General features: G+C 50.3%; 5 protein-coding genes across 5 annotated transcripts; 4 read left to right on the top strand and 1 right to left on the bottom strand.

The window, feature by feature from the left end:
- Window positions 1-754: 754 nt before the first annotated feature.
- On the top strand, window positions 755-2535 carry HO173_005404 (uncharacterized protein; the record flags this gene model as incomplete). The annotated part of the gene is made up of 9 exons (XM_037307322.1): window positions 755-787; window positions 838-871; window positions 936-1030; window positions 1086-1107; window positions 1161-1257; window positions 1315-1326; window positions 1379-1547; window positions 1604-2475; window positions 2529-2535. The coding sequence occupies 9 exons, from the start codon at window positions 755-757 to the stop codon at window positions 2533-2535; spliced, it is 1341 nt and encodes a 446-aa protein (XP_037165962.1).
- Window positions 2536-3801: 1266 nt separating this feature from the next.
- Window positions 3802-5326, top strand: HO173_005403 (uncharacterized protein; the record flags this gene model as incomplete). Its single annotated transcript, XM_037307321.1, has 3 exons — window positions 3802-4258; window positions 4311-4599; window positions 4654-5326. 3 exons carry the CDS (start codon window positions 3802-3804, stop codon window positions 5324-5326), a joined length of 1419 nt encoding a protein of 472 aa, XP_037165961.1.
- Window positions 5327-6334: 1008 nt separating this feature from the next.
- On the top strand, window positions 6335-10012 carry HO173_005402 (uncharacterized protein; the record flags this gene model as incomplete). The annotated part of the gene is made up of 1 exon (XM_037307320.1): window positions 6335-10012. The coding sequence occupies one exon, from the start codon at window positions 6335-6337 to the stop codon at window positions 10010-10012; it is 3678 nt and encodes a 1225-aa protein (XP_037165960.1).
- A 1078-nt stretch (window positions 10013-11090) lies between these two features.
- On the top strand, window positions 11091-11711 carry HO173_005401 (uncharacterized protein; the record flags this gene model as incomplete). The annotated part of the gene is made up of 1 exon (XM_037307319.1): window positions 11091-11711. The coding sequence occupies one exon, from the start codon at window positions 11091-11093 to the stop codon at window positions 11709-11711; it is 621 nt and encodes a 206-aa protein (XP_037165959.1).
- Window positions 11712-11946: 235 nt separating this feature from the next.
- HO173_005400 (uncharacterized protein) lies at window positions 11947-12666 on the bottom strand (the record flags this gene model as incomplete). Its single annotated transcript, XM_037307318.1, has 3 exons — window positions 11947-12273; window positions 12332-12504; window positions 12555-12666. 3 exons carry the CDS (start codon window positions 12664-12666, stop codon window positions 11947-11949), a joined length of 612 nt encoding a protein of 203 aa, XP_037165958.1.
- Window positions 12667-12742: the final 76 nt, after the last annotated feature.

Raw genomic sequence — 12742 nt, 5'->3', positions numbered from 1 at the left:
TCTATGGGTTATGGTATGAAGGAGTGGACTGATCGCAATTCTCATGAATTATTGGTGTGTGGTGACCGTCGAGTACAGTTGACTGCTTGAATCGGAGAGCGGCAATAATCCAATTTTAGTTTCATTCATTTGTGGAGAAGCATGGCAATCCAGGAACGAGTACAAGGCGCGTATTGTTACGCCTACGATTTATTGGAGTTCGTTGCAGACTGGTTTACGTGCTCCACGCTCCCATGCAAAATTGCACTCTGATAGAGCTATGTATTACAAGCAGGATTGCTCCCATTATCTGGCTCTCAGTCCCTGCTGGATTTGAGAGCGTAAAGTAAGTAGGTAATTTAAACAGCGCTTGCGTAGGGCTGTATCAGATTTTCTCGCTCAGGGTTCGCTCAAGCATGACACGACTTATCGGCTTGAGCGCTGCCTGGAGCTTGAACTTCAGCCTTCACTGTCCTTCCAGTCCATACCTTGGACTAACAGTGCATCGCAAGAAACCTCAACGCCCTGTTCTGCTCGCCCGTCGTTGAGGTGCTAGGGCTGTAACCGTTGGGCTGCATGAATCAGCCTTGTCGAATGTTTGTCCGACTGACTTGTCACGCCTCACTTGAAACAACGTTCAACTTCAAGAACCTACGAGCTTTCTGCTGTGCCTGAAAATACGTCTTTTATGAGTAGATGGTCTCTTTAATCACATGCGTCTATGAAGATACCACTCAAGTACACTCTTGCGCATTTCTACCTCTGATCCATTCAAATGTCGAACCAGAGCGTCTACCGAATCATACGCGTGAGGACTTCATCTCTTCAGATCTCACTTCATACCTAATATTCTGTTAGGAGCTTACAGACATTCAAAAGAATACGGATCTGTGTATGTTTGTTTGTCGTGGAGAGGTAGCTAGGCACCTTGTCCAAGCAACTGACTGTTGCACCAGCGATAGCAGTAGCTTGCCGAGATAGCGATGTTCGAAACGTCAAAGCATTGATCATAGGACCGCCTGAGACTCCATATGAATTCGGGTTCTTTGATGTTGGTGGACGTGTCATCCCTCTCGGTGACGAGCTGCTGACTGTTCGCGCTTCAGTTCAGCGTCAAGTTTCCCGAAGGTTAGTGACGAAACTGCAGATTTGAAAGACTATGGGTGGCTAAACTTCACCAGACTATCCTGAAAAGGCGCCCTCTGTCACAGCAAAGACAACCAACGGAGGACGATGTCGATTCAATCCTAACATCTACGCGGGAGGCAAAGTGTGCTTGTACGTTTAGTCCTCAGCCCCCGTTGCGGGTGTAATGTGCTGCTGACATGAGTACAGGTCAATATTAGGGTAATAGAAGAAGATTGATTCGTCAAAGGACTGGCTGATCGTGCCTCCGCAGGACCTGGAGAGGAGAGCGTGGCGAGGAATGGTCGAGCGCGCAAGGCCTGGAATCAATCTTGATCTCCATACAAAGCTTGATGTCATCCAATCCTTACGAGAACGAACCCGGCTTTGAGAATGCCAACGCTGAAGACGACAAGAAAGCCCAAACCCATTACGCAGCCAAGGTACTCAGACTTAATCAGCTCTCCGAAACAGCTGGGGACATCTAACGCTTCCTTAGATACGACACGAATCCCTCAGAATCTCGATTGTACAGCGCCTAGAAGACTACTTGAACATCCATTCGGATGGCGTGGTCGATGAATTTCCAAAATTGGAAGAGTATGGGCAAGTCCGCACGGAGTACGACGATGTAGAGCCACCACCACCTCCCTTTGAGCCCTTCAAGGACCTCTGCAAGCGGCGCTTTCTTTGGTATTATGAATCCTACCTCTTGTCGGTAGAGGAAGCAGAGAAGACAGTCAAAGCTAATCAGAATTTCGTCATCATGCCCTTCGAAGGCGGTGGCAACACCATGCCCGGCAAGTTCAACTACCCTGAGCTCAAAAGAAGGCTTGAACTGATACACACTGTGCTGTTCCGCGAAATCGACTACTGGGCCGAGGAAGGTAGAATGCAAGTACAGAAAGAAACGACCATGGCTTCAATGCTCGAACGTCAGCACCAGCAGCTTGTCGAAACCTACAAAAAGAATGACATGGTCACTCTCGACATTGACTTGGATAACAAGAATCCTTTCGTTTGGCAGCTGACCTACTTTGGCCGACCTATGACGAACCTTGATGGCGGTATGTTCAAAATCCAAATTTCCATCAGCCCTCGATTTCCAGACGAGCAACCACGGGTCATCTTCAAGACGAAGATGTTCCATCACCGAATATCCAAAGACGGCGTGTTATGCTACTTCCCCAAGCGTCAGGACGAGCTCAAGTCACACATTGAGGCAATCATCGAGGCCATTGAGGACACAGAGCCGCCATATGATCCTCGAACGCTGGTCAACCCAGAGGCATCGAAATTGTACTGGGGCTCGGCAGACGACAAGAAGCTATACAGTCGTCAACTGCGCCGAGCGGTTCAGCAAAGCGTGGAGTGAGTGTGGCCTTCTCTCGAATTGAATCGTTCTAACTGAGAAATACTGCCAGAGAATAAGGGACCTTTGACCATCATGAAGACCTGCCGATCCACTATTCACTGACATGATCGCCCGAGAAAACCCGGCGCATTGAGAGCAATACCCCAATCGGCGTTGATGAGCATATTTGAGGCGGATAGTCGACGGCGTTCGGCAGCGATCAGGAGAACATGCGTATTGCGATGGGGGATTCGTACAATTGCAGCATCATTCATTAAGGTAGATTTACTTTCACCGAAGCAACAACCATGATAGAAGACCTCGACTTTAATAAGCGGTACTGTAACTTCTGATGACGCGCGTAGACCGAGTCGGGTGCTTTATCAGGCCACAACTAGGTATGATAGAGTAATACTCGTATTGCCTCTCCTTTTTGGCAATGCCAATTTTCACATCCCCGCCGCCAAGAGAAAACAATCTCAGCCTGCATCTTGGTATCGTGAATTGATTGGCTGCCAGTTCCCAATAAATGCAGAGTCAGCTTGTAGTGTGAAAAATGAAGAGAACGCTCGCACCCTCCACAATTTATGTATCATCAACGTGTCAACCATATCAATACCATCACATCATACCTATGCATACCTAATTATCAATCTTCAGGACAACAACATTCTATCCATTCTATCCATTCTATCTTCTGTTTATTGCGGTCGTTTCAAAGGCCGATCAGATTGTGGGAGACGCTAGAACAGATTTGCTTTACGGAGTAGGTACCTTACCCTCGCCGTAAGATAGAATAGCCGGTACGGACGGCGCCTTCCCTGCAACCTCACCAATTTTCGATTTCCTTAGCTTTGCACCCTGGAGCTCACAGAAACCCTGACACCAATCTCACATCGACTTCCAGACTACGTGGCGAAGACGCGAGATAACGATTATCAACAAGCACCCTTCTCATACTGTACTTTAGTACCTATTGTCACTTCAAGAATACCAAGACAGGCTCCTTTGTCTCACCGCTTCATTTGATCATTTCACGCCTTGGCGCCAACTTCTTTCCGCTACCCGACTTCCAGGGTTGACGTACGCAATCAACTCGCAACATCGCATTCTATTCAAGTTCTTCTATCTGCCAATTTATCAACCTGGCTTCCCCCTCTTCCACTCAGGTAACGACCGGAGCCCAACGTCGACGGCGTACGTCATCAACCACAAGACCCCCTCCGCAATTGGACCTACAAGAACAACATCCATCGAGCAGCCGTCTAGGGGCCTCGTCGGGGTTCCCGACGGGTGGCTACGCCCAGCCATTACCTCCCATACCTGGCACACCTTACGGCTCAATGTCCTTGTCGCGCTCACCATCACCTAGAAGAGGAGGAGGGTGGTCAAGTCCCGGGCTGACAAGCCCCTATGACAACGTAAGCGGGAATGCCAGTCCTAGGAAGACATATGGCGATACACAGACGAATGGTTCCTTAAGTGGTGATAACGTGACCTGGGCTAAAGCAAAAGCGAGAAGTGAGGAGGTGAAAGGATACCCATCCTTTTCGACCAGGAACAATGGCTTCTTTTCACGACATGCAAGGAAGATATCGACAAGTCTGCCTACGTTCAGGATGACGGGGCGAAAAGACTTTTCGGACAAAGAAAGGCTCGGACGAGGAAGATGGGCACAGATGGGTGGAAGTAGGACTGGCAGGTTTCTCACATATCTTGGAAGGACGGCATGGCGTTTGAGATTACGACTAGGAATATTTCTTGCATTCGTCTTGGCGATCATCTTGTTTTACGTTACTCGTGAGTAATCATTTCATCCGTAGGTGCTTACACATGCTGACATCGCTGACAGCAATGCATCGAGCGTATCGAAGAGCGTCGTTCTTAGGCGGCGGCAGCAAGTTCGTGGTCATACTAGCGGCTAACCAAGGAGGAGGCGTCATGGAATGGAAAGGCGCTCGTGAATGGGCTATTGAAAGAGACAGTGTGAGGAATAAGAAGAAGTACACCAAGAAGTGGGGGTACGATCTCGAGATTGTTGATATGAGCACCAAGAAGAGGTATGCACACGAATGGCGGGAAAGCTGGGAGAAGGTGGATACCATACGGAATTGTATGCGGAAGTATCCCAAGGCTGAATGGTAATTGCTGCGATTTTACCCTTTGGGAATGTTGACTGACCATGCCCTCAAAAGGTTTTGGTGGCTGGACCTGAACACCTTCATCATGGAACCCTCATATCCACTGCAAAAGCACATCTTCAATGACCTCCTGGGTAACACCTACCGAGACATAAACGTCTACAATCCTCTCAATATCTCACACCCGTTCCAATCTTCCCACCTCGACCTTCCGGCCCGCTCAGCCAACGGTGACGGCCACGCCAACTCTATTGACCTCATCATACCTCAAGACTGTGGAGGATTCAATCTCGGCTCCTTCTTCATTCATCGTAGCGTTTGGACCGATCGTCTCCTCGACATCTGGTGGGACCCCGTCGGCTACGAGCAAAAGCATATGGAATGGGAACACAAAGAACAAGACGCAATGGAGCATCTTTACATCAACCAACCATGGATAAGGCCACATACAGCTTTCATCCCGCAGCGAAAGATCAATAGCTTCCCTATGGGTGCATGCGGCGAGAACGGCGAGGATTCAAGGATACACTATTCAGAGAGAGACCGGGACTTTGTGGTCAACATGGCTGGTTGTGAGTGGGGAAGGGACTGCTGGGGGGAGATGTACAACTACCGCGAATTAAGTAACAAGCTCAACAGGACGCCGTGGGAGAAGTTCAAGGACGGCATTAGCGACCGGGTTAAGACGTTAAGAGGGAAGAAAGAGGAGGGCACTGAGGGAGGCTAACCAGCTTCAGGACAAATCTTATACGGCGTTTGGAGAAGACTATATTATATCCTGGTACCGATGTTCACATCTTTAGCTGGATCTATTACGCTGCCGGGTCGCTCGTTGAGGGCGATGGATCATCCTTAGATACCTGGACTTCTCTTCTAATGTATTTTTCTCCATGGCATCTTCTCTAAGATTAAACTTATTCCATTCGCCCGAGACCTCTGGACACAGCCCATCCCCGTAAAGCCACCAGCATCTTTATAATGCTCTACATTCAGAGAATAGTCAATTTCTACCAAACATCAACTAAAATCACCAAAAATAACCCGACCCATCATCTAATCCTAAGCGCCGCCCAGAATCACATGACTAGGCGTTCGCGTTGACTCACGCTTTTGATTGGCGTCCGAACCGCAGGGGTCTGCTGAACTTCATCTTTTCAACTCCTATGATCTATCCCTCCACGCCGTGCAGTCATGACCTTCGCGGCGGCTAGCAATAATAGTACAATGTACGCGTTCTGCAGTACCGGAGATAGCATGCGATGCGCATCTGTCCAATAGTGATGCAGGGAGAGCTGGAGCCTGGCGTTAAGGGTCGCTTTCGTGGTCGGTGGACTTGAGATGTGGCCTTTAAGTACGGAAAATGGGTTTGCTAATTGTAGATGAGGCTTTGAGTCATGCTGTTGGACACGTTCATTTCCTTTGCGTCTGACAGCTATTCTCTCTGTTCTACGAGTACTTAGGTGGTCTCAGAGGTTACTACCCCTCGTTTGTTTGTTTTGCATCGAAACTATAGCTACGACATCTTGCAGCTCTCTTTGCGACCTTCTTTCTCGTATTTATCGTCATTTGATGATTGATGAGTGACTACCTCATGAGTGAATGGTCTTTATATTGTTTAGTGGAAGTATTAACAATAAGAACGGGGTCCGAGCCTCTTCAGCGGATCTATTGATGAGACATTTGTACGCTATATGAATGTACACCACCTACCAACGTGTTATTACTACATTCGGTCATGACCGCAGATTCCCAGCCGAATGATGCCTCACCTCAACGCATCGACCTCGCAGCCTCACGAATCCCACGAATGCCATTCTCCTCACCCATGGGCGAAGAAGTCCTCTCTCCTACCTCACCACCCCAATCATCTCAAACACCGCCACAAGTTCGAAAAAAGGGACAACAAGCTGTAAACGGGCAAAGCAATACTACACTAAGTAACCAAAGATTCCCAATGGAGAGACCGACGAAGGGCGATGTGGGACGGAAGCAAGAGCGACAGGACAAATCTCGATTGCATGGATTGAACGTTGTTACAAGCTTCTCAAACACGCCGGGTTTCACCCAGAAAGCTGCTGATGGGAACGGAAAACAAGATCAGGGTCTAGGATTAAGGCGACATGGAACCCAGGAAAGTACGGATAAGACTGGGAACCTTGGTCTTGAACATCAGCGGTCAGGCAGGCCTCTGAAACCTTCCGCCTCAAAGGGCCGCCTGGACGATCTGAAACGCGCGGCGAGCAAAGCATCAACACTTTCGCCATCAGACCGTGCCGTAATGATAGGGATCTCTGTGTCGCCTGAAGACCTGGCAGACCACGATATAAGTAATAATGCTAGTCCGGCAGAGCCCGAACACTTGGGTACTGGGCGATATGCCATCAGTAGGCGGCCTTCTGTCACACCTTCAATCATTGTGACGCCTGCGCAACGCAAACCACCTTGGTCTGATGAGTCGGATGAGCTGATACAACCGCCTCGACGGAGAGCGCGGGCAGCATCAAGCGTGTATTCTCAGGCGCAGCTGAATGGTGTGCGGTTTATAAATTCGTCTATAGTGCCGCCTATACCGCCGCTACCGCCAGATTTACGGAGACCTAAAGCAGAGTTCAACCGGTCAAGTGGAAGACAATTACCTCCATCATCTTCGAGGATCGTCTCCACAAGTACAATCTTTGACGAGGAGCTCGATTCTGACATTGTAGGGAGACCTAGTACTGGAGAGTCTCAAGTAGGGATATTAACCAAACAGGCCAGCATGGATAGTATTGCCAGTATTGCCACAAGACATCGCTCTAGAGGGTGGTGGGACCATATCGTCACTCCCTTCTGGCCTCGGTCCCCTATGACTTTCAAGGGTTCTTCTCCACCAATACCGACTTTACCAAATGCTCGCCAGGCTACTGAGGCAAAACACGATCGAGACAGGCCCACCTCTCACAATGTCTCCCCTGAGACAGCAGAACATGAGGGTCTGAGAAGTGGTCATACGAGCTGGACAGACATGAGTCTGGATGCTGAATGGGAGAAGAGAGCTCCTGACCTTGACGACCAGCCTCACAAAGAACTACTAGTCTCGGAGCCGCCACGACAATTGCCAGCGACAGATACGCCCATTTCACCCGTCGAACATGAAGGCTTTGGAGCAGCGTCCGAATACTATGAGGCATGTCTGTACGATATGCACAGTCCAGAACCCTACTTTAAGTGCCAGAACCATACCTGCTTGCCGTCACAAGTAGACCCCACCGAGGCAGATGGCGGTCAGAGGAATGCTTCGGCAAGAGCAGCGGATGGAGATGCCGGTCCAAGAGAAGTCCTAGAACGGCTAAATACCGAACCATCACAATCGCTTGCTGTTCAACAAGCGCCTAGGAATCGATTTTCTGCAGCCTTCCGTGAGGCCGTTGCGCCAGAGTCAAGGCCAAAGCCAAGGCCTGTCAGTGAAGAAACCGAGATCGAAGATTTAGACACTACGCCTGATGTCGAAGAAGCCCACGCTGCGCCAGTCGTCCGTGCTCCTGAACCTGTACCGGCTGCTCAATCACTGCTGCCCGACAATGATCGTCAAAACACTAGAGAGATCGAGGAACCTACAGCACTACCACCATCAGAGCCTACTCCCCACCAACCTCCGGCTTATTCGCCGCCCAGACAGGAAAGACCACCCAGGCGATATGTTGCCGTGATGCCTCCTAATCATCAGCCGAATACGTTCGAGCAAACTGGTTTGCCAGCGCCCCCAACATCTGGCGCTCAAAGACAGATGCCTCGGGATACACTACCTATGGCGGAAACGTCCAGAGACAACGCTGAGTCTCAGCTAGCTGGCACCAGGAACATGCGCATTCGCAGTTATGAGAATCCTGAAACAAGCAGGCCTGAGACTACGCTTGCGGACCTCTATCCGCCACCGAGAGATGCTGGTAGGGCTCAGAGAGCCTGGGAGATTCGTGAGAAGGATACCCAAACGCCTCGAGAACACAATTCGAAAGTTCTTGCGGGTTTCGGTAAGTGCTTCGGTCGTGAGAAGAAACCAATGAGCAAGAAGAAGAAATGGACGCTCATTGCGCTAGCCATCGGGCTTTTGTTGATGGTGATTTTGATCATGGTTCTAGCTATGACTTTGACCCGGAAAGGTGGGCCAGGACAGACGGTGCCTGTACAGACAGCCTGGCTCAACATAACAGGGTACCCACCCATACCAACGGGCATATCAACTATAGTCCAACCCAAGCCTGTGTCAGAAATATCTGAGTGTGTCGTCCCGTCAACGATGTGGAGTTGTGATTTGCCAAAAGAGGAACAGCAGTCTTTTTCCACCGGTGCAGCTGACCAGCCAAACTTCAGGGTGGAGATAGTCTTCCAGAACGGAACGAATGGTATAGCGAACGCTTCCAGCGTCAATAGAAGATCGTACGGGAGCAACCATGGGAGATCTTATGGGCATATGGTCAATCCAGTCTCTGCTGGTAGCTTCGTCCGCGATCGATTATTGCAAGCTCGTAACGCCCTCAGCGGAAACTCGGACTCGCCATCTCCCCCACCTCCCAGTCAAGAAGACCAGACGTTCCTCGGCAACACCACAGACAACAATACGGTACCATTCGACGGCGAATACACACCATTCTTCATGAGCTTCTTGTCTTCATCCAAATTACCATCTCGCCTTCTAAAACGCCAAAGCAGCAGCAATACTGACAATACCGCCGATCCCTTCCCCAACATTACGAACTCAATCCCACCCCCAGATACCAACGCCAATGGTACGGCTGCAGCAGCAGTACTTCTCCCGTATCCTTCAGCTCAACCGCTTCGTCTCTACAACCGCGGGCAGTCCACCGAACACTACGGCTTCTATACCTACTTCTCCAAATCCGTCTTCCTCAAGTCCACCGCACCTATCGACGGCATCTCCAACAATACCAGCTCCGTTCCAGATGACGAAGATGGTGGTGCAGAAGAAGACGCGGCTTCTGTACGCTGCACGTGGGCTCAGACTAGGTTTCTAGTACAGATATGGACGAATAAAGGCTTTGTAGCTTCGTCCCAGGCCTCGGATACCAATTCCACCGTCTCCTCTAACAACGCAACCAATCTCACGGCTTCCTCCGCCAATGACTTCCAAGCCCCAGGCTCCTTTCCCTATCCTGTCACTATCACCCTAGACCGCCACGGCGGGGATATTAACTCTAAGATGATCTATTGTTATGGTATTGACGACGAAGAGAACCCTATCTCAAACCAGAAGAAGATTGAGCTTGAGGATCGATCCTTTGGAGGCACATTGGTCAACCCAACACTAGGACTGTTCGGGAATGCGAATGTGACACTGGCCGATGGCGGCCCTGGTGGGATTGATGGAGGTAGCGGAGGGTGTGAATGCCAGTGGAAGAATTTTGGGTGGCAGTGAAGAAATAGAGGGACTTTGATGATTTTGACATGAAAACTGCCTCGGCATCATGGCAATACTAGTACACTCGAGCGGGCACGTTTATAGCCTCTCACAGTTGTCCGGCCCAAAATATACTCAAAGTCTTTCACGATCCTTGTGATCGCTTTTGGTGCTCAACGGTGCTGATGTCCCTCTCACTCACATGTCTTGGGCCAGCCAAAACCCTCAACTCTAGTTACTCTACCACGTCCATAAACATCCGCCAATGTGCCTTTCACGGAGCCCCAGAAAAGACATCCATTTCCCACCCGTTCCCAAGAGCCATCTCATCCACACCGGCAATACGTCGTCTTCCGCCTACGCATGATGCGAAAAAGTCTGCGCCCTCTTCCACTGAGCAGGACGCCAACGTGGACTTGATCATGGAATTGGAGCAGCTGAGTGCAGGCCTCCCTGAGCTGAACCTGGGATTTTTGGTATTTTGCCGGCTTTAACGCCAAGCTCGACGCTCTTTCAAGGTTGCCGGTTTTGGGTAGGTATACTCACATTTGCGATAGAGCGCTCTTTGCGCACGACCTCAGAAAAGACGCTTGATGATGGTTTCGGGGCGGAATTATACAGAGGAGGAGTGTGTCTGTGGAATTAGATTTTAATTTTTTTTCTTTTGGTCGTCTCGGGGACCCAGGATTGTGAAATTTTCCCGAAGTTTTAATGGATTTTTGCTGTCTAATTCAATGAACGCGATTAGAGAAAACCTTTGCGCTTAGAGGTTTGTCCAAATCATTGGGAAAAGGGTACTCGCCCGCAATATATAGTTTCGGTGGTTTAAAGTAGTGAATTGCGATTGTGGCTACGGGACTTAGTCTCCTCGATCATCAGCCTCTAAGGTACCTAGTCGTGTGAGTCACTGTTACAATATACATTAGCACGGCAACAAGTACATAAGAAGCCGCATAATGACAGGAGGAGGCATCAAGCCGAAAGGGAAAGAAGAGAAAGAAAAGAAAGAAAACCCGAATCTTCCAGCCGAACATAGAATAGAGTTACCATTACGGACATCATTCAAGCATCATCCGTCTCATCCAAGCGCAGCACCATGGCCTCCCATCCTCCACCCCCCAAAACCCCACACCGACAGATCCGCGCCTCGTACGACGAAGAGACCGTCACGGTCTACCAGGCGTATTCCCAGGCCATCGCAGGCCCCGCGGTCCAAGAGCAGCGCCTCTCCGCCTCCCCGGCATTCTCGCACGCACGCATGACGTGGATCAAGCCCAGCTGGGCGTGGATGATGTACCGATGCGGTTACTCGTACAAAGACCGAGGCCAAGAGCGGGTCCTGGCGATCCGCATGAAGCACGAGCATTTCATGCGGCTTCTGTCGCAGGCTGTCGTGTGCCATGGGCAGACGTTGAGTGCTGAGGAAAGGGGTAAGGGAGTTAGGGTGCAGTGGGATCCGGAGCGTACGCCCAGTTTGGATGTGCTGCCGTATCGGAGTATTCAGATTGGGATTGCGGGCAAGGTTAGTAAGGTTTGGGCGGAGGAGTGGATTGTGGGGATTGATGATGTGACTGAGAGGGCTAGGAGATTGAGGGAGGTGGTGGAGAAAGAAGGGGGAGTGAAGTTGGTGGAGTTGGTGGAAGGGGGGCTGGTGCCTGAGGAGAGGGTGTATGACGTGCCGGAGGATTTGATGAAGGTGTTGCAGATGGAGGAGTGATATGAGTGGACTTTTCTTGTTGATGTCACGAAATGGAGATTCCTGATGTGATTTCTAAATCCTGAAAAAGCTTCACTGTCCGACGCTATGAAACCGAAATGGCAAGGAAGTGATGGGTTGAGTGGGTATTAAAGACGTAATTGAACTGTGAAGTGAGAGGTGGCACCTGCAAAGGAAGCGCAGAGGCACCGACACTTGTCAGCGCCTGGTTCGTGAGAGTATATCTCCTCTGCGTCTAGTCAGACTTTTCGTTGACGTATTTGGTGCTAGCTCCGGAGCCACGGTCGGTGGGTGCATCGGTCTCCTTGTCCGAGAAGTCCCAGCCGTTGAGGTAGCCGGTACCAGCGCTCAAGTATGTAGCAAATCCCAACCATCCCAGATATGGGGCAAGACCCCATGCAGCGACTGGATCGACCTTTGACCAGATGTAGGTTAGATATCCCGTAACACCCGTCAAGGCGACGATATCCGCTGTAGCTTCGATGGGACGCTTAAGGCGGAAGAAGAGGGGCATCCAGATGAGATTGAGGCCAAGCTGGATGGTGAAGAGTGTTGCTCCTTGCTAAGAAAGGTCAAGTGTTAGCTCGCAGCTCCTCTTGGGATGGCAAAGGGAATCGTACTTTGGTCAATGCAACAACGTTTGGGTTCAGCGATGACATCCCAGTATCCCAAGCTCTGTATGCAGAGTATCCCATGAGCCCGTAAAGAGCCGTCCACATTGGACCGAAGACCTGGGGAGGGGGTCGGTATGGGGGCTGCTTCAACGCCATGTATGTATTCTGGCTTTCCTTGGCTGCAGTGGCATGAGCAAACAATGTAAACCACTAAAAGCATGCAACGTACGACTGACTATGAAGCCGATGCTGGTGCCCAATGCCATTGGTAGTAAGATTGACACCGCTGGTTGAGCAAACACTTCGCCAGGCAGGGTCAGAGAGGGAATGTAGGTCGTCATCTCTGACACATGTAGGGGAGGTTCTCGGATTTGTGATCGGTTTCTGTAGTCCAGTGAGTGTTTTAGTCTCTCATAC

Source organism: Letharia columbiana (genome assembly GCF_014066305.1).
Source record: "Letharia columbiana isolate WasteWater2 chromosome Unknown Sc0000014_s0, whole genome shotgun sequence".
NCBI lineage: Eukaryota > Fungi > Ascomycota > Lecanoromycetes > Lecanorales > Parmeliaceae > Letharia > Letharia columbiana.
Note: the sequence above shows the minus strand (reverse complement) of the source record. Positions and strands in the feature narration are given on the sequence as shown.